This window comes from Maylandia zebra, linkage group LG23 (assembly GCF_041146795.1).
Source record: "Maylandia zebra isolate NMK-2024a linkage group LG23, Mzebra_GT3a, whole genome shotgun sequence".
In the NCBI taxonomy this organism is placed as follows: domain Eukaryota; kingdom Metazoa; phylum Chordata; class Actinopteri; order Cichliformes; family Cichlidae; genus Maylandia; species Maylandia zebra.
The window spans coordinates 22,947,231-22,966,823 of record NC_135188.1 but is presented as its reverse complement, the minus strand read 5'-3'; the positions used below and the strand labels follow the sequence as shown (position 1 = coordinate 22,966,823).

At 38.9% G+C, this 19,593-nt stretch overlaps 2 protein-coding genes across 4 annotated transcripts in view; one reads left to right on the top strand and one right to left on the bottom strand.

Annotated features, from left to right (window-relative positions):
- Positions 1-476: 476 nt before the first annotated feature.
- Positions 477-18,211, bottom strand: igfbp2a (insulin-like growth factor binding protein 2a). Its single transcript, XM_004562553.5, has 4 exons — positions 17,755-18,211; positions 3,778-3,959; positions 1,607-1,747; positions 477-1,219 (listed from the first exon to the last, which is right to left on the bottom strand). Exons 1-4 carry the CDS (start codon positions 18,152-18,154, stop codon positions 1,067-1,069), a joined length of 876 nt encoding a protein of 291 aa, XP_004562610.1. The 5' UTR covers positions 18,155-18,211; the 3' UTR covers positions 477-1,066.
- Positions 18,042-19,593, top strand: part of stk11ip (serine/threonine kinase 11 interacting protein) — a 44,396-nt gene continuing 42,844 nt past the window's right edge. For all 3 annotated transcript variants that reach the window (XR_013095688.1, XM_076880459.1, XM_076880458.1), the window contains exon 1: positions 18,042-18,136. Coding sequence is in view for 2 of the 3 variants with exons in the window: in XM_076880459.1 (XP_076736574.1) it covers positions 18,132-18,136 (5 nt within the window). In the remaining variant the exon portion in view is untranslated. The remainder of the gene's footprint in view (positions 18,137-19,593) is intronic.

Here is a 19,593-nt window from a genome sequence, read left to right as displayed (position 1 = left end):
AATAGAGGACAGGGTAAATCAGGTTTTCTGCAGAATGTGATAAAATCCAAAGACCATGTTTTCTTCACACTTTCAGACCTGCAGTTTTGCTTGCTGGGGTCAGTATGAACAAGCTACAACTGCAAAATCAATAAAGTATGCACCAAAATATAGATTATTTCAATTCAAAACGGTATGACTATATTTAATGTTTTCACTTGGGGAAATGCAGGCTATGGTATTATAAAACTGTCTATTCATACAGTAATGTGCAAAAGTCTTGACCCATCATTTCATAGGTCATTGTTAAGTGGGTTAAAATTTTAAAAGCTAGAAAAATCTGGCTTCTATGAAGAAAAACATAAAGAAATGAGGGATGGCTTGAGACTTTTGCAAAGACAGTCTAAATCTCCAAGGTTTGAACATTGTCAAGTTCACTCATTCATTCTGAAAAGCTTTCAAGTCATTCACATCACATGAATGATGACGTGCACAGATTGATTGTATCGTAGTTTTAATGGCATTATCTGTTTATCACTTACGGTCATGTCCTTCGGCTGAACATTTAATGCACGCTACTTCCAACAGGTACTACATTTCATCTTTAATACTTTGTATTAATAGCCAGGTGTACTCAAAGCCTAGTGTATAGTATTAAACCAACAGTAGTCTATAAGCTAGAGCATTAAAACACACCTCGAAACATCACATATGTTGAAGGCTTTTCATTTTTCAATGCATACAGTACAAAACACTGATAACAAAGCAATCCGAGCAAAGTCAAAATCACTAAAGCATAGTCACCGACGCTCCAGATGACGCCTACTGAATATTTAAGTGGGAAAAGGGAGTCTTATCTCCACTCACTCCCCTCTAAAAGTAATCTGCAGCTACATCTTACGCAGCAAGCTGGATTCTATCATTTAATCCTTTTTGGTGGTTAAGACTTCAAATGTCAGTGTCATTGTACGAACTAAAGACACATACGCACAGACAGATAATACATAGCTTACTCTGATGTTCTTTGTTCCCAACCTCTTTACAGTTTTTCTTTTTCCTTTTATGTTTTGGGATGTTTGATGCCACTTTAGATCTGGGCCATGTCAGGGAGCTCCAGCTCTGTGAGGTACTGGCTGCAGTTGGGGTCACCCCTCACGGTCGGAGCTGATGGGATGGGTCGGCCAGTGTGTGGGTCGACACACCAGCACTCCCCCCTCTGACCATGGAGAGACATCTTGCACTGAAAAACAGAATTTATGTTGTAGTTTTGTTACCTGCACGTTTCATGCTAAGCTAGCAGTCTTACTATACATGTTTTATAAAGTGCATGCACAAAAAGAAGCTTATCAGGTCACAATGTGCAGTCCCCCCTTTTTAGTAATTCGTGTTCAATTAGTTGAATTGTTATTATCATTATAATAATTATTAATACTGTTATTATTATTACTATTATTATTATCAGTATTATGATGAGAAAATGACTGTAGGATTTGATATGTCAGTGCAACGGATTATTTTGTTAGAGATGGTGGTTGCGATGCCCACCTCCCCTCTCCATACCTGCATATTATCAGTTGGGTATAACCTCTGGGCTTACCGCCCTCTTTCCCAAAAAGCCCAGAGTCACCTGTTTTAAGTTATACTGCCCCCTCTTGTCGCAGTTGGGGATATGCAGGGCATACAGGTCTTCCAGAGGACCTCTGTTATCTCTGAAGGGCATCTTGGATATCCGCTCGAGGACCTGGTCGAGTTCCTGCTGACACTGAGTCTTTAGAAAAAAGCAAACATAAGAACAATAAGCCTGTCACGTCCACAGCAAGGCTGTTATAATTAACTATAACTACATGTGAGTCACCTGCGTTTACAAAGGGCTGTTTTTTTCTCTTTCTTCTCGTAATAACAATTTGGATTTTCCTAAATCTTGGCTATTCACAGAATAATATTCAGAAAAACTGAAACTAACATTTTTGTGTTATTGTAAGGTCTTTACCTTATACCCTGCAATAAAAAGCACCTTGAGAATCAAAATCAGAATACTTTATTAATATCTGAGGAAATTATGTGGTCACAGTTGCTCTGAGACAGTAAGAACAGTAAGTAGATAAACTAAATTAAATAATACAATATATTGCAAAGTTACAAAACACAACAAAATAGCTCAAATTATAAATATCCCAGTATGTTACACAAATTAAATACATATGGTTGACATTGAGGTGTCCCTCTTGTCATACTGCACTTTGTTATTTTGTCTCTCGAGGATGTGAAAATAAACTATTGCGGTGTGTACGTGTGCTTTAGATGGCGATGAGGTGACTGTTGTTAGGATTTGACAGTGTATCAGTAAAATTTAATTTTCAAATAAAATAACCAAACAAAACTGAAACTGTGAAGCCAAATCACAAAAATGTACAGCTCGCTACTGCAAAATTGGCTCTACAGACATATTTTAAACAATTTGCACTATATGAATACTGCACCTTGTTTCATTTATATAGAAGTAAGAGTAGTTTATTGTTATATGCACACATTAATATAGACAGGGTGTTTATTCTGTAGAGTGCAATCCTTATTTTCTTAGACTCGTTTCAGATAGCAGTCATAGAAAGATTTGAATACAATAAATAAATAAAAATACTAAATTATTATAAATAAAGTTAAATAATACAAATAATAATAATAATAAGAAGAAGAAATAAAATAAAACTAATAAATAAAACCAGGATTCGAAAACACTAGAGAGACAGTACAAGTAATACATGTACAAACAATACAAACAATGACTTGAAGAGACTTGAGTTGTATTCATACTTTTATACTTACATCGTATATTTGTATTGTCTTTTATAATATTATTCAATCGCTTTTTACCGTTAGGGAGTTTTGTTTTCAGTTTTACTGTATGAAAGGAGAAGTTGACCTTGACTCTTGTTGTACTGGAAAGAAAGGAATTTAATTCAATTCAACTGCAAAGCTGTAGCAAGTGTAACCCATGGGCATCCATAGTGGCATTTAGGTGTGCTGGAGCTTCAAGGCTCCCTCTGAAAATCAAACATCTGTTCATTCATGTGTCTTCTTAATTTTCACATTTTAAAAATTTATTTTAAAATCAATTAAAACCAATTTCTCCAATGCACATCAACAGCAGGTTTGCAAAGCTATTGGCACATTTTTGACTCGGTTCAGCTACAGCTAAAGGTCTTTCTGTTTATGAAAGTCACTTGTGAATAATGACTCATCGGTAACCCCCAGAAATCTTGTTGAGAAGTTCTAAAGTTCCCAGCAAAGCAATTTAACCTTTACCTGATTGTTTTAGTGGACAGAAGATGGATAAAAATTATGAGGTTTTCTCAAAAATCTCACTCAGAGCAGGTCAGGGGTATTAAAGGTTGAGGGTTCGTCCATTTAAATATCTTCAATGCCGTCTAAAAGAACCTGCAGCACCAGAGGGGGGCAGCACATGTCTGTGAAGTCTGAGTGCAGCTGTTCCTCCACACTCAAAGGGACTACAGTAGATGTACTCAGTTTATACAATCTTATATCAACACTAAGCTCTGTTGCAGGGCATAATTCAGGCGATTTCACCTCAGCGTCTACATCTGATATGTGGCGCAAGCTTCATGTGATCCCAGTGTCTCAAAGCAAAATCTTACCAGACTTTAAAATAACCGATTATTGTAATGATCCCATGTGTTATTAAAATGTAACACATCAGTGTAAATACAGCTGCTAAAATCACATGAGTGTGACTTTGTTAAACCTCTACAGAAATTAAACAGACACGCCACTTCGCCTTGCCTGTTTGGGCCGAGTAGGTTTCACCTCTTCCACCTTATTGGTTTTCATCTTGGTCTTCATCTCCTGTCTGTGTTGGCGTACGGCGCTTTCCTTGGGCCCCAGCCAGGCGGCCTCTTTATTGGGCTTTCGGATACCGGGAATCCCGCTCGCGCCATGCTCCGGCTGCAGCTCCACAGCCTCTCCTGTGGATGATGGGTAATGACACAAAAGCAGCAGATTAAGATTTCATTCTAATGCTAAAAAGATCAAAAAGCTATAAAGAATTTTGTTTTGTTTTTTTGGTTGTTTGTTTTTTAACGGCTCAGTAACATTGTGCGGTTTAGCCAGGAAAGTTCTTATGGCTATTGTTCGGGGACACGTTGCTGACAACCTAGAGTGTCTTTGCACTTTCAACCACTCTGTTTCCCATTAACTGTCATTCTCTTGGTAATGAAACGGAATTTTCAGCTGCTGGAAGTGACAGGAGACACACTCCAGATTGCACAGATCATTTTTCAGAGCAACAAAAGAGGTGCTTAGAAAACCACTGATAGCCTTTTTACAGGGCAGAGGTGAGATTGACCTCCGAGACTGAGCTCCATCAGGAATAAATAATAACAGCATGTCCTTTGGAGTAACAGCAATAATTCCTAGCCAGATGGTGGAGTTACACCCAGGACCCATGTATTAACAAAAGTCTAAATTGTGAATTGTTACTAGGACGTGTTGAAACAAGACTTCAAAGCTAAAAACGGTTGTAAGATACAATGTCATCTCAAACAGTGTCTTGGTGACATAAATCAGCCTAATATCCATGTAAAGTAACTAATTTCAGAATTTATAGACTAAATAGGAAATAAAAGACATATATTCGCAAAAAACATTTTTCATTGTGTATGTAAGACATAGTTAGATAGACAATAAACACAATGTATCATTGTGGAGTTAAAGCTTCAGACTCCTCCAAATCTTTCACTGTTTTCTTCAGTGCATAATATGGTCATCTCAAGCACACGGCTCAGTTGAGCCAATCAGGGAAAGAAATGCTCTTAAAGGTAGGTTGGCAATGTTGAAGATGTAAAACAGCTTGTTTCAGACGATATATGATAAAAAACTGTAAAGTGTGACTCATGCAAATCTACCCTTGTATAAATCATGAAACTATGAAGCACAAGGTTCAACATAATCTGTTTGGTGTTTAAAAGCATTAAAATGTTTTAAATGCATTTTTTCCACTTAATTTTGATATAAACACAGAACATACTGTATGTAACACATCTGTGTTTATGGCTGTTTTTTTATTGTTTGTTTTACTTTTTGTTGCATTTTTACAAGCACGTCTCCTGAGCTTGTGATAGTTTATTTAACGCATTTGACTTTTCCACAAAATGTGTCCAAACCACTGTGAAATGTATCAGCACAATCAGTGAGTCACTGGAAATATTTCCTTTCTCTTAAGAGAGAAGAAACCCCACATTCTTGACCAGCTTATGAGCTGAGAAATGTTGGCTACTACTGAACTTGCGTCATGATGAAGTTTCCATGGTGGCTTTACAGTGTGAATCAGTCCCACGAGCAAATGTTAATGATGCTGATAAAAAAATACAATGGATATAATCAAATATGTAAAGTTACACTGTATGGACAAAAGAGATGGGCCGCACTTGTCACAGGTGCATAAAATCAACCATGCAGTATACATTTGTGACAGAATGGGTCGTTCTAAAGATCTCACTGAATTCGAGTGTGATACTATGAAAGTTTTTCCCTCCTTGTTATTCCAAGATCAGCTGTTAGTGGTATTACTGCAAAGAGGAAGCATTTGGGACACATAGCAACTCAGTCATGAAGTAGCAGACCAAGCAAAGTTACAGAGCGGGGTCACTGAGTGCGTAAAAATCAACAACACTCTTTTCTGTCAGTAACTGCATGGCTTCAAACCTCCACTGACATTAACATCAGCACAAAAACTGTGAGCGGACAGCTTCATGGCAGGGTTTCCATGGCTGAGCAGCTTCCTGTAGGTGTGATGTGTACGAAAACCAGTGCTTTTGTCCATGTAGTGAAGGGGTGTCAAACATATGGCCCATTGGCCAAAAGTGGCCCAGTGGGTGGCTTTGGAAAAATGTGGAAATTTTAAGGACACCATAAAAATTGGACCTCTAACAGTATTTTCACGAGTTTAACTGTTTTCTTGCTGACAAAGATTTAACCTACAGCCTGTCATACAGCAGAGTGAAAACTTTTTTTTTTATTGTTAGTGTTCAATTTAAGACTGAAATGTTTCTTTTTTTTTAATCTTTACAATATCATTTTCTTTTTTTTATTGAAAATGGAATATTTTCTGTGCATTAAGTACATTTAATTTACACAATAAATTTATTTTTCATTTCCATGACAGTGTAAGCCCAGAGTCTTGCCGATGGGTCTTTGACTTACTGCAGCAGCATTTCTTTTTTCAATTTGGAAAAACTGAAATGTATCGCCAGAACTGCAATATTTGTTTCTAACCCATTTAAAGGCTGAACGGTGAAATAATTGACAGAAAATTCTTTCTTAAAATGTTTTTTAATCAGGTGTTCTAGCAAATTAAAAAATAACTAATTAAATATTAAATCAAATACCTGAGTTTTTGTTTGCGTCACATCTCCCACATTCATTTTTTTAAAACTTTTATTGCTTAAAAACATTTTATTGTGCAATTTTCTTTTTAGGTTTTTCTATGAAAAAAATCACATTGATGTTTGAGAAGTCTCGAAAACTCACAAAAACTCATGTATCAAATGTGATTCACGAAGCGTTCAGAGGTTTAGACATCTCAGGGATTTCCCTTACGTAAAGTAAGGGAAACATTTTTTAAGCTTTACTGCTCCAGCCCACTTAGGATTCAAGTGGGCTGTACATGGCCAGTGATTTAAATGGATTTGACACCCTTGATATTCTACTACTAATGCTACTAGTTGTACTGGTGCTACTTGTATTACTTCTACTTTGCCAAGGATTTATCATGGTGATTTTGACTGAAATTAGAAGATCCTAGTAAAACCACTTACCCCTGCGTCCATACACATCAAGCTTTTTTTTTTTTGGTTGTGCACAAGAGACCTACACAATATTAAGCAGGTGAGTTTAACAGTGGAGCTAATCGGTAAATACATATGTTTTTTAAAGCCTTGATTTGAGTTGGCAGCCCAAACATATAATACATAGAAGTCTATTTTATGCCACTACATTGATTTAATTGTGGTGTCTTTAAAATGAACTCCAAAATACAGATTTTCAGTTTTCTTTCTAAATGAAATCACCAAGCATGCTACTTGAATAAAAATGTGATCATCTACAGGAGGAACTGCTGTTGGCTTTTCCCTCCCAAAGAAAATGAGTGGCTTAATTCCTGAGAAGAATCAAGCCAAAGTTCAACAACGTTTTTTTCTTTTGTTTTTAATTTGGAGTGACTGTTGCTCAGGAGGCAGAAAAATCAGCTGCCAACTGAAAAGTTGGTGGTTTAATGCCCAGCTCCTCTAGTCCGCATGTTGAAGTATCTGTGGGCAAGGTACTAAAACCTGAGTTTTGCCCATTGAAGTGAAAGTTAACCTAAAAGTGCTCGTATGAATGGGCTTGTAGTAAGAGAGCACTTTCAGTGCACAAATAGAGTTGAAAAGTTCTATGTAAGTACCAGTCCAAATATATGACTAGAAGTTAAGTGCTTAGCTAATAGTGTTTACTGATGAACATTTAAATATCCAAGTAAATGAGAAAGTGGGTCATTAAATAAAGTAGAATAAATGGAGTAGCACGTAAAATTACTAACACTAGCTAATAAATGGTAAGCTAAAAATAGATCAGATCCCATTTAAAATGTATATGGACTGGTACTTATATAACACTCTTCTACTCTAACTGTGAACTCAAAGCACTTTCTTACTACAAGCCTCAGCGTATTGCACACACTTCCATAGAAGTCCTCTTTTACCTATCATGTTAGCACCTTGTCTAACATTTTAAGTACACACTAATCAGGGGCAACTTGGCCAAAGTTTCTTTGAAGGCCATCTTAAGAAAGGAGCCCAGTAGTTATGTTCCAATCCATAAAAACTCTACATTGGCGAGGAATTAAACCCAGGCCCCCTGTGTGGCAGGTGAGAATTCTTCCATTGTGCCCAAATGAACACAAATAAACATGAGAAAAGCTGTGTGGGCGAATCATATGAAAAAAAAAAGGATCAAAAGAAAAATCACCAAATTCGGTAGGATTAATCCTGTGTGTCGATTTTAATCCTTTTAAAGCAGAAATACACATCCCCAGAGGAGCAAACAATGCCCTCAGTGACACTGGCGTTAAAACAGGAACCTTAAATTTAAATTTAGGGACAACTGCCTCTTCAAGTCCCTGTAGAAATTCCTCCAGGCAGCTTTCATTTACTTCACCCGTCTCTCCTCGGCTTGGAGTCTTGTTAAACATTAACCTAAAAGCACAAAAAAGCTCTCCAGACAGATGGAGCAAACAAAGAAAGAGGCCATCAGGTCCAGCCCAACTTGTTGTCTCTGACAACAGAACATACTTTGGAGTTGAGGGTTGGCAGGGAGTGGAAGAGGAGCGTCTTTCCAAACCAGCAGATTTTCGATGAAAAGATGTTACATGATGCGCATTCTTGCTGCTACAAGTAATATTTCACAAGGTGAATTTATGAGTCAGGACACTGTGTCTTTTTGCTGAACTTTTGGTGGAAATCGTGTATTTCGCTTATGCAGGGTTTCACTTGACACCTGAACGAAAGAAGGGAAATAAGCAGAGACAGTAAAGAAGGTCAAATAGTTGGCCAATCAAGTGGATAGTTCGCAGCTATGCAGACCAAGCTTTACAATGCAGACTTGTGGAAATGTATTTAAATGAAAGCGGCGATGGTGGACTGAGGAGGCATTCCCTGTACCCTGCAAGAGGTAAATTTGACATCCGGTTATAGAATATGATTACAAAAGGCCTAAGAAAGAGCAGGAGAAAGGAAATTTCAAACGAAACAATAACAAGGTGCTGGCGCCCGTTGCCATCAGATAGATCTAGTGTTGTTGGACTTGAGTTCCCCCTACGATGCTGCACTGTGCTCTCTCTGGATTTTCTTTGAGGAAAGCATTTCTTTCCTAAGAGGGGCAAAAGTCAGATGTTCAGATGAGATGTTCACTAAAAGTCTGGGCAGGCACAGACACACACATGAATACACAATCTATAGCAGTACGCTTCCTCTTCAACGCACATACGCACACACAAATACAAAGGGTCAGGACCCCACTTTTAGGGGGCACTAGGCCTCTGCAGTATAAACCACTCCATAGCAGTGGGCTGGAGATCAGCAGCATCAACAGAGCAGCAGGCCTACTGTCCAGTCTACTGCTTGAATTAATCCCTACACAATAGCCTGAGAGGCTTCCTTTCTATATCTGATCCATGTTGAATTCCCAGGTGGCACGTAGGCCAGAAGTGTCATGTCTGATTGTCCAGATTTTGGTCAAGTGAGCAAATGACAGACTTGGCCAAGCCATAGAGAATGGAAAGGTTCAGAAAGGAAATCTCCAAGCACCAAGCATTCTTGCTCCATCGTATACATATTATAACTGAGTACTGTGCAAAAGTCTTGTGGCACCCTTCATTTGTTTACGTTTTGCTGGGAAAATTTGGAAATAGGCGCAACAATTCAATAAAATATGCAAACATACATGGAAATGCAGTATATAAACCACGAACAGAGTTTGTGCCATTCTTTCCAGCTTGGAGGTAAATATTTGGTGAGACCACCTTTATTCTTCAAACACAGTCCAAACTCTCTCAGGCAGCTTTCTTGTCCTTTCTTTAAGTAGTCTTCAGGAATAGTTCTCCAGGCTTCTTGAAGGACATTCAAATGCCTCATACCTCCATCTGACCTGTTGCCACTGATTTTCAGTTGAGTTCTTGTGTAATTTTCAGACGTCAGCCTTTTCTCCCTGTTTCCCTTCCTTATGAATGGCTTCTTGACAGAACATTTCTAATAAGCTTTAATGAAAAGTATATTGGCCAGATGTATCTTTCAGGGCCTTTCAGGATTTTTTTCTATTTCTTAAAACATGGATTTTAGGTATCATCTGCTGTAGCTATTTTGTCACGACTGACACTTCTTCGTTTGTCCGCCAGTTGTCCAGTTTCCTCATTTTTTGTAATAACACATTGCACACCATGCTGAGAAAAACCAAATGTTCAGCTAACAGCTTTTTAGGGAGCACCATGTTAGTGCAAAAATGCTATTTTTTTGTCAGTCAAACTGCTCTATGTTTGGCATATTTTGTTGATTAAAGAAATTGGAACAAATTCAGGGTTTTTCCAACAGGCCAACAGTAACAAAATGTCTAAAGATACAATTTAAAATAGGTTCTTTGCTAAGTTGTCTGCTACATATCGACACAACACTAACCATTTTTTGAATTAGATGTCTTTTCTCATGCTTGAATGATTCATATGTTAGTGTTAAGTGGCTTTGAAAGACTTCCAGAAAGCCTGGAGAAATATTGCTCAAAAAAAAATAACAACAAAGTCTGGCTCCTTACAAAATATAAGGAAATGAGGGGTGGCTCGAGACTTTTGGACTACTGGAGGTACAGCTACTGTCCATTAAAAATGGGGCTCTAAACTTATAATAATGTTAGGGAGCTGCAGACATCTATATTGAACTTCTAACTGATTAACTGCTAGCCTAACCTAAGCCCAGTATGAAGATACGAGCGGTCAAAAACAATATTTGATTTATATTTGGCAGATCTTGCACTTCTGCTTTTGCAACTCTAGGTTCTTGAAGGCTCCTTCAATTTTCAAAATCGCACGCCTTGTTGATTTCAATTTCAGAAAAGTCTGAGGGATCCAAATCTGGCAAGTAGGTTTGGGTTGGTATTAAGCACAGAATGTGACCATGTGGCAAAATAACAATCACAATGGCATGAGCAGTGGTTAATGTAATTTCCAACAAATGACTCCCCATCAAGTCATGTCAGGACAGTGCCCGTGGTCAAAATTGAGACTTCCAAGGACTGACTCAATACAAGCAACCTTTCTGAAAGTTGTACTAGAAATGCCCACCTTGAACTTTAAATCAAGTAAGTTTTGAAAGGTTCCAAGACTGGAAATCACTGTAATTAACTCAAACAATCTTCTCTGACAATTATTTCTGTCTGTTTAAATCTTTGCTGAAGTGTAACTCCAGAGACATCCACTAACTAGGTCAAGCTTCATACACAGATATACTATATGCGTTACTTTTGGCTACCACTTACTCAATTAGAAGTTTGCATATTTTGTGTGTTTGCACACAAAGGTAAAAGGGGAAAAAATTAAGAACAAATGAAGCATCTCTCTGACTCTCAGTAAGTGGAAACAACAGTTACCCAAAAATGATCTCTTTAAATTTTAGAGGCTTTAAAAGGCACAGCTTTTCTCTGTTAACTTCTTAAACATCGCTCTAAGGTGTGAAATAAATAGGTCATATGTCAATGAGTAGATTTATTACAGACTATAATCCATTACAAGACCTAGTGGAGCTGTTTTCTGGAAACACAAACTCAGCAGAGTTTAGATATGTTTACCTTGCAGGCTTTTTGGCCTGCAACAGCCATCTGAAAGCAGGCTGTTGCACAGGCTCCAGCATGTATGTATGCTCTGTGGTATCCAAGACTAGGCATCACTACCGGCAGCCCTGGGTGAACTTTGGGCAGATTTTACACGGCCTAAACAGAGGCAAGCTGTAACACGACAACGCTTAGAGTGCATCACGCTGGCAATAATACTCTGCTACAAACCTTGTACCTCAAAGGTCTACTTTTTAGGAACTGATCATGGTTTTCGTGGTGATGTCATTCTTATCCTATTAATCTTTCAACTAAAGTCACAATAAACAATTACATTATAATAACTTTTTAGCATTTTTTAACTATAATGTTTATGGACTGAAACAAGCAAAGGAATAAAAAAAGGCTGTGGGATGGTACAAAAAAATCTAAAAGAATGCACATTTTGTACTTTTTGACAAACATTTAGATAGAGTCATGATGTTTGCAAGCCCTGAAATACACTCTGTGTGTTTTGGTCAGTAACAATGATTGTAAACTTGACTTTTATCTGTTTAGAAAAAAACTAAATAAGGCACCATTAAATAGATTTCTTTAAACAATGACAACAAAAACAGTTTTTTCTTTGGCTAGGACATGACTTCGATTATAACAAAAATATTATTAGACTTGTACTATTAACTACTGCCACTAGACTATAATAGATTAGGCTTGTAAATCAAAGAATCTTCCCCGATTCTCTACACAGTTTTATCAGAATTAGCTATTGTTTATCTATTATTTAGAAACATGAGTTAATCATTAATTTGTTTTTAAACAATATTTAGTTTTCACTGTTTGCTAACTACAAGTTACTAGGGTTGGTACTTTCAGCTGCTCCCTTTTCCCCTTTTTTCTAAAAATCCTCCCACTTATTTGTGCTTGGGAGTACACTAGCCATCAACCTTCCATGTATAATGCATGTGTTAACCACTACACTACAGAGTTAGATGTTAATCAAAAGTGTCAGTTCACAAACTTCTAATTATCTATCATTGTACCATTTTTTTAATAAAATAAAGGTTGCACATATTTTGGTGCTCATCATCAAGCTTCTGCCATAATTCTGGGTGGATATTTGACCACTCTTCTTGGCAAAACTATCGGTGTTCATTAATTTCGTTGGTTTCCTGGAATGGACCTGATATTAAAATGTAGTCAACAAATTTTCAATAGGATTGAGTTCTAAGCTTTGGAGCTCCAGAAGAGATTATAGAAGATTAACAGTTACAGATTCCAAGACCACCCATTCAAACAATTGTACCTAACTACAACTTATTTGAACGTGTCACCGCTTTGTAATGGTCTGAAAGAAGACCCTTAGGTGAGAGGAAATTGGTTTGGATGTGTAGGGTCAGGTCTACCATGACCTGGAAACTACATCAGTGTTGACAGTTAGAGGGTGCTGAACAAGAAAAAAGCCCCTGCTTAAAAATTGGCACCTTCCAACTTGGCTGAAATTTGCAGTTCCCCATATTGACAGGTCAAATGTCTTCTAGGAAAGTTTTATGGTCAGATGAGACAAAGATTGAGCTATCTGGCCACAGTGGTAAGAAGTGTTTTTGGAGCCGTCAAAGTAAGACTTTCAAACCAAAGAAGACTATACCAACTGTCAAGAATGGCTGTGGTAGTATCATGTTCTTGGAGCTGTTTTGCTACCACTGGTACTGGTACATTGGATATAATTGAGTGAAGAAGAAGTACCTTCAAATCCTTCAACTTCACCTCAAATCATGAGCCATATGGTTGAAACTTGGACACATCTGGGTGCTCTAACAGGACAATAATCCCAAGCACACATCAAAACTGGCTTTGGAATGGAAAGCAGGCTAACATTAAGTTTCTGGAATAGCCTTCACAAAGCCCCAACATCAACCCTATTGAAAGTTTGTAGACTATGCTTAAAGGTTGGATGCCAATTTAAATGAACTCAATCAATTCTACCAGGAAGAGTGGTCAAATAAAAACTTACACTCTGGAAAAAGAACAGATCAAAGAAAGCATTAAAAGACCAAACTTGTGCCTTTGAGCTGATGATCTTCTTACGACAACTGTAGGTCTTTCTCATACTTTTTAAGAATTTGTCCTTTATTAAAACAAGCTCAGAAACTGCCCCCATTTACACTCCCAGTTTCAGTTGCATTTCAGACAGTGTTTGTATTGTCTTAAATCACCCTTGACCAATCTGGAGGCTGGGAAGTTATTCTGGTTCTCAATAGGCAAGAGGAGATTCTTGGCACGGATATGCGTGAAGTTGACGCCTCAGGGGGAGATGGCATAAATACCCATTTTGGGCAAGATTATCTCGGAGCTATTTCAGTCCTGCAGGCTCCGTCTGAATGCCCCTGCAGGTACACAGGAATGCCCCCTGTCAGCTAACAGTGTTATTTCAGCAACCAGATGTCACAGGAGTCCCCCCCGTTCTTTCCACCTCATTTCCCATCTCCATAACAGCAAAAGTAACACTGGAAGACGGTTGTTTTGAGTGGTTGGTTGATTAACAGTACGTTTAGTGAGGTGTTGTTAAGGGGACAACAGAATTTGCTTCACTCTTTTGAAATCTTGTGTGCAGGAACTGGCTCTATTTGGAGCTTTTTTTTATCAACATGTTCTCTTTCGAGGTTGTATCTGTATGATTCCAGTCAAAACAATTAAACGCCCATCCAATCTGTTTAAAGGAACCTTTATTTGGATCCAGGTTTCTGTGGGAATGGAATATCAAGTGATACTGTGCATAAACACAGGGTAGTGGGAAAAATGTGGGTGTTAATTTTAAATAGGAAGACATTTCAGCTCAAAATCAAGTAAATAGGATAACTTTGTTGCCATTTTGTTGTGTCTGAAAAAACGTACGCTCTGATATTTTATATCATTATATTCTTAGAATCCAATTTTCTAACCAGGTCACGGGTTCATTTATGGAACATTATTTTGGAAGGGAGTATCCCATTTCTTTCTCCCTTTTTCACCACATTACAGTGACCACTTTGACATTTCAGATCTGTTAATCTTCACGGTCTGTGTCAAGTGCCAGCAATCATCTCAGGATCTCTATCCTAACAGTTTGATCCTGTTGAATCCAATCCAGGATATTCAAGACTCCACAAAAACAGTTGGATATTAGGTTTATCAAAGTAGGCTTCAAAGAAATGTCATTACAGTATATAAATTTCTTATATGAAAACCAGAGTGGGAAAGATGCACCAACATGTTGATCTGAATGGTTTCAGTATAAAGTCTGAGAGCTAAATATTGTCTAAAAGCATATCCACACTGTCATATATATATATATATAGCATACATATAGCAGATTTTAAATCAGATTTTGACTTCAAGTGAATTGACTAACGCAACTCAAGAACTTGAAAATTTGTATTTCCTTTATGTATTTCATCTCATAAAGGGCAGCCTTTTTACTAGCATATGCTAGACGATTTCTTTTTTTTTTTTTTTTTGGGGGGGGGGTGTTAAAGCAAAAGCTATATGTCTTTGAATGTACAATTAGCACATACACTTTCAGTGTATTATACTTTACTTATCATGAGATGGTTATAATAATACACTGATGCAGACAACTATCATTTAAACCAGGAACTCAATGATCCCGCGAACAGAGCTGAATTGTGTAGTTTGTGCAGTAGATCTGACCAACATGCATGAGCTTAATCTTAGAAATCCTATCTCGATCAGGCTGTAGACAAACGTATTCTTTACACACCTAATTATAAATGAGTCAGTTTTCTTTCACTCCCAGTCAAAAACCTTCATTATTTGTACAAAGAGTTTTAATACGAATCTAACATGACACTGAAAGGAATTTTCAGTGATGAAGCAATATCTGTTACCAAGTTATGCTATTAATTAGGTGCTTTAGTCAGAACAAAGCACTGTAACCTCAACCACAGACACATATGCCGAAAGCATCACTGCAGTCTTTATCTCACAGTAATGTGTTCCTTTCCTATTTGCTATCTTGTTTTGAGTATTTTCACTGATATTTTTCATTCGTCTCTTGTCATAAGCCTAATCAGACTTTTGGTTTTGATTGCAAACAATAATTTAATATCACCCAATCTTCTATATCTTCCTATTCTAACTTTTAACAAAAAGCTGTGCATTACTTTTTTTCTTCTTTTCTTTTCTTTCCTTTTTTCCCTACATGATTATTCTTGGATCAAAGAAATAGGTGCTCTGACCTTTGGCCTCTTTGCTGCGGGTCACTTGTAGTGTTGATTAGAGAGATTATAGGGACTCTGCAGCTGCTCTCGGTGCACTCTTGTATACCTATGATCAGATAAATTCTTTTGAAGAAAAAAAACTGTAAAAATGCCACCTCTAAGTAGACACAGCTTGCTGTTCCTTGTCTTTGTTCCTTTTTAAAAGCTGACATGCTAAATGGACAAAGAAGAAGATGATGTCAGGATGATGTGTATTTATATAAACATCCAAATAAAGCAGCTGTACTATTTCGTCATTTGATTCCTTGCCCAGATGCCAAATCAGCTCAAGAATCACCTCCTCAGGGATCAAATAAATAAAACTACTTAATTATTAAATTAATCTTTTTCCCCCCAGATTAATTCCTGGAATAAAGTGAATGCAATGGGTATTAACCAGAACATTTAAAGGCTGCTCTTCATCATCCAGAGACCTCTGTGAGCTGCTTTGTGTTTTTGCTTTTTGCAGATGACTTACGTATCGCAAAAGCTCAGACTCCACGACAAATCAACCTAGCACCTATTAGTGTAGTATCTTTGAAAAAATGATGGGATGAGCAGCAATTTATTCTTTTGTGACTCTTGAAATTAGCCTCAGGAAAGTGTTTCCAGCCTCACTTCGGTAAAAAAAATAAAAATAAAAAAAATCTAACTTTCTTTCATCTTCTGGCCCCAAGAAAGCTCTGCATGTCACTTAGACCACTCACTGTAATGCTGCATGAGTTTCAGACTTCACTCTTCCATCTGCAGCAGCATTAGCACCAAAGCTTTTATCCACAACATCTCCAGGTTCAGCTTTTAGGGCTTATTTCTAAGCTTTTACCAGTTTTTTTGGACACGTCGAACTAAATCTTGAAACCTTCAACCCGGGGAACCAGGCGCCAAAAACCTCAGAGAACGCAAAGAAATAGTGATGTCTAACAAGCCTTTACACGATGTGCCCATGTAGTCTGCTCTCTGGTTTTGCTCTTGTGTAACTCTCAGTTCATTCCTTTACATGCACTATTCACGTGAGCATAACCAAGCAATTATTGAGGCTGATGATTAAATCACAAAATGCATCACAAAGCTTTTTTTGACCTCTTGTGTTCAGGGAGTGGGGGTTACACATGGGTCCTGTTTTTGGTAGTTTCTCTATGTTCCAGGACTCCAGTGCCCAAAGTAAACATGTGTCAGTCTGAAGGTAAACTCTGACAAGGCATGGATTTTGGAAATGAGTAAAAATCACACCCCGGTTGGCCCCACTCTACATTCATTGACTGTGTTTTGCGGCCTCAAATTCAGCCAGTTAATGAGGCTGTTTGCTTTTCTTCCTCACTGTGACCTGCCCTTGTTCAAACACAAACCACATAAGCCTCGCTGGCTCCAGGCTTCATTGTGATCCTCCAGCGTATACATCCAGGTAGGCAGCCTACAGTTAATGGAGTCAGTGTCAAAGCCAGTCTATAGTTAGGTCTAGTCAAAGCCTAAAGTCCACTTTTCCAATCAACATGGCATTCCTTCAGCGTTCTCCCTCTCTACTTATATATTTCTTTCTCTCCACTCCCCTGGGGGAAATGTCAACATCAATACTACACTGTTTTCTGTGTCCATCCCACTGAGTACAACTTCTGGGGCTTTTGCAGGTGACTAACTCTGCTGCAGTGTTTTAAAGGCAGCTTTTTCAGGAGGGCCAGCTGTGTGGTGCACAGCTGAGATGAGCTGTGCAGAGTGGCTGTTCCTTTATCTCTTGTGTTTATTTCTCTGCGTGCACACTAGAATGACCCAATGCACATTACATCCCCCGCCTTGCAAAATGCTTTAAAAACTAGTCATTTGCTGTAGCACAAATTATAAAATGACACCCCTCAAATGCGTGGCAATGCAAAGGCCATGTATGAATGTAGCAATCTAGCAACTATGAGATGCTGAAATCTGCGTGAAATACAAACTCGCAGTTTATTTAAAGGTGTTTAAAAGAGGGGAAACATGGTTTAGTATCATAAATATGCAGTGAAGAGGAATATGGACAACTTCCCTGCTGAGTCCCCTTTTCAGCCAGATTAGGGCTTAGCCTTCATGACAATGCAATATTTCTGCACTGTTTCTCAGCCTGCAGTCTAGACAGTGTCATTAAAAATTGATAGAAGAAAAGCAGGTTTCCGGTAAACTGACTGACCGCTGGTTTGCTCCCGCTGCTCCTGGCTGTGGGCGCTTGCCTCGGTGTCCACTTTGCGCCGACATTGCCCCTGGCCCTGCACCAGTTGCTCCAGGGGAAGCTCCGAGTCGGGCGTCGGGTAGCATCGCAGACCGGTGGAGCACCTCGGGGCGTACACGCCACACAGCTCGCCCTCTTGCCGGGCGCACACGGGGCAGCACCCGCAGCCCGGTTCGCGCACTATCTCCGCGCATGTCTCGGTGAGCTTTGGGCACAGCGCCTGGCGCTCCGCGGTACAGCCCGGGCAGCGGAACACCATCTCGGTCAGAGAGGCACCGGCCAGAGACACGGAGAGGATCAGCAAGCTGCAGCCCGCGTACAACAGCATCGTTACAGACATGAGGTTTGGGGGAATTATCATGGGGCAGTGGAAGGCAATCACAAGTGTGGGGGTGTGTGTGGGGGGGAGAGAAGGAGCAGAAATGTGCACGCGAACAGGTGAAGCCGGGGGGCTGGGAGGTCTGCTGGGTCCTACACATTCCCAGGTTTGCTCTCGGGGCCAAAGAAAACTTGTGTTCATTAGGGGGGAAATAGGAAGATTATAGGATTTCCTTCACGGGGAAGAGCAGTTGTGACACTTTCTCATTATATTTCTCGATGGCGTGTTTTATTGGAAAGATCAAATCATCATCATTATCTTTAAATGACCTGCACTGCTGCTCCCCAGCTGAACCAGTTACATCAGACCTTTTTTATGGCCGTATCAAGGCAAAATTAACCTCTTATTCGATTACTGGCAAACTATTCACAAATGAAAAACAGGTTTGTTTGTTTTTTACCAAAAGCGATGTGAGGCTTGAAGTTGAGCTCAAAAAAGAGAGAGAAAAAGACAGCTTGCATATTCAAAGACTACTTTACATTAGCCTGTTTGTTTCAATCAGCACCTTCTCCCCTCAACTCCCAAGAATGTATAAACAAACAAACAAACAAACAAAAGGACTATGTGCAGAGTATTCCTTACATGGAAAGACATCCCCACAGTGGCTGACATGTCAATTGACACTCAATTAAAATTTGCCAGCTGCTACCAGCCTATATACCTGTGTACAGTGATGCTACTGTGTGTGTTACACAGCAGTGTTTCCTATTGATTAGCGAGGCCAAGCCTTGAGGTGTCGCGCTCGCCCGCTAAACAAGCGTCATATTAACCCCGTCCAGTGCACCAGACTAATAGGTGTTTATCCAAGGGCCCAGAAATAGAAACGCCATGTGTAACCTTACTCCGCAGATATAAATGCAGATTATTTTGTTTTGTGGGTACCCACTGATTTCATGCTATTTAGCCCCATTCAAGATCGGCATCCCTGGCTCACCTTGGAGGTATGGGGAGGGAGAAAGGGCACATTTGAAGCTGCTTTATATCTCGGGGGTGTGAGTTAGGGGGATGCATAAAAGGCTGTTTGCACATAGAACCTCATATGTCATTTTACAAAAACCATGGATGGAAAAGCAGTGGGGAGAAAGCCGGTAATGTGTCTGGGATGGTCACCAGCTTATAGGCCTAACACGCCACAGTATCTGCCCCTGTGTGCAAAGTGATCCCCACCAAGGTCAGTTACTTAAATTCCTCCCCATGGACTTATTAAAAAAAACACAAACTCTGGATAAATTCTACATTTATAGAGACAAATATGGGATCACTGATGTGCTATGTGCTTCAGTCTGTATACAGAGGGAGTTCTTTATGTAAGAGCCCATCCCGGAAATGGATACAATCACCCCAGGGGGCACTTGAATAATAAATAAATAATAGTTATACAGCAAAACATTATTATTCGAATACATGGGAAAATAATAGGT

Bases quoted from the DNA above. Each gene is read 5' to 3' on its own strand.
- igfbp2a (XM_004562553.5), bottom strand. From the start codon at position 18,154: ATGATAATTCCCCCAAACCTCATGTCTGTAACGATGCTGTTGTACGCG. The intron at 3,960-17,754 runs GTCAGTCAGTTT...CATCATCCACAG, and splicing joins GCAGCGGGAGCAAACCAGCG to GAGAGGCTGTGGAGCTGCAG. The intron at 1,220-1,606 runs GTGACTCTGGGC...TCTGTTTTTCAG, and splicing joins GGCAGTATAACTTAAAACAG to TGCAAGATGTCTCTCCATGG.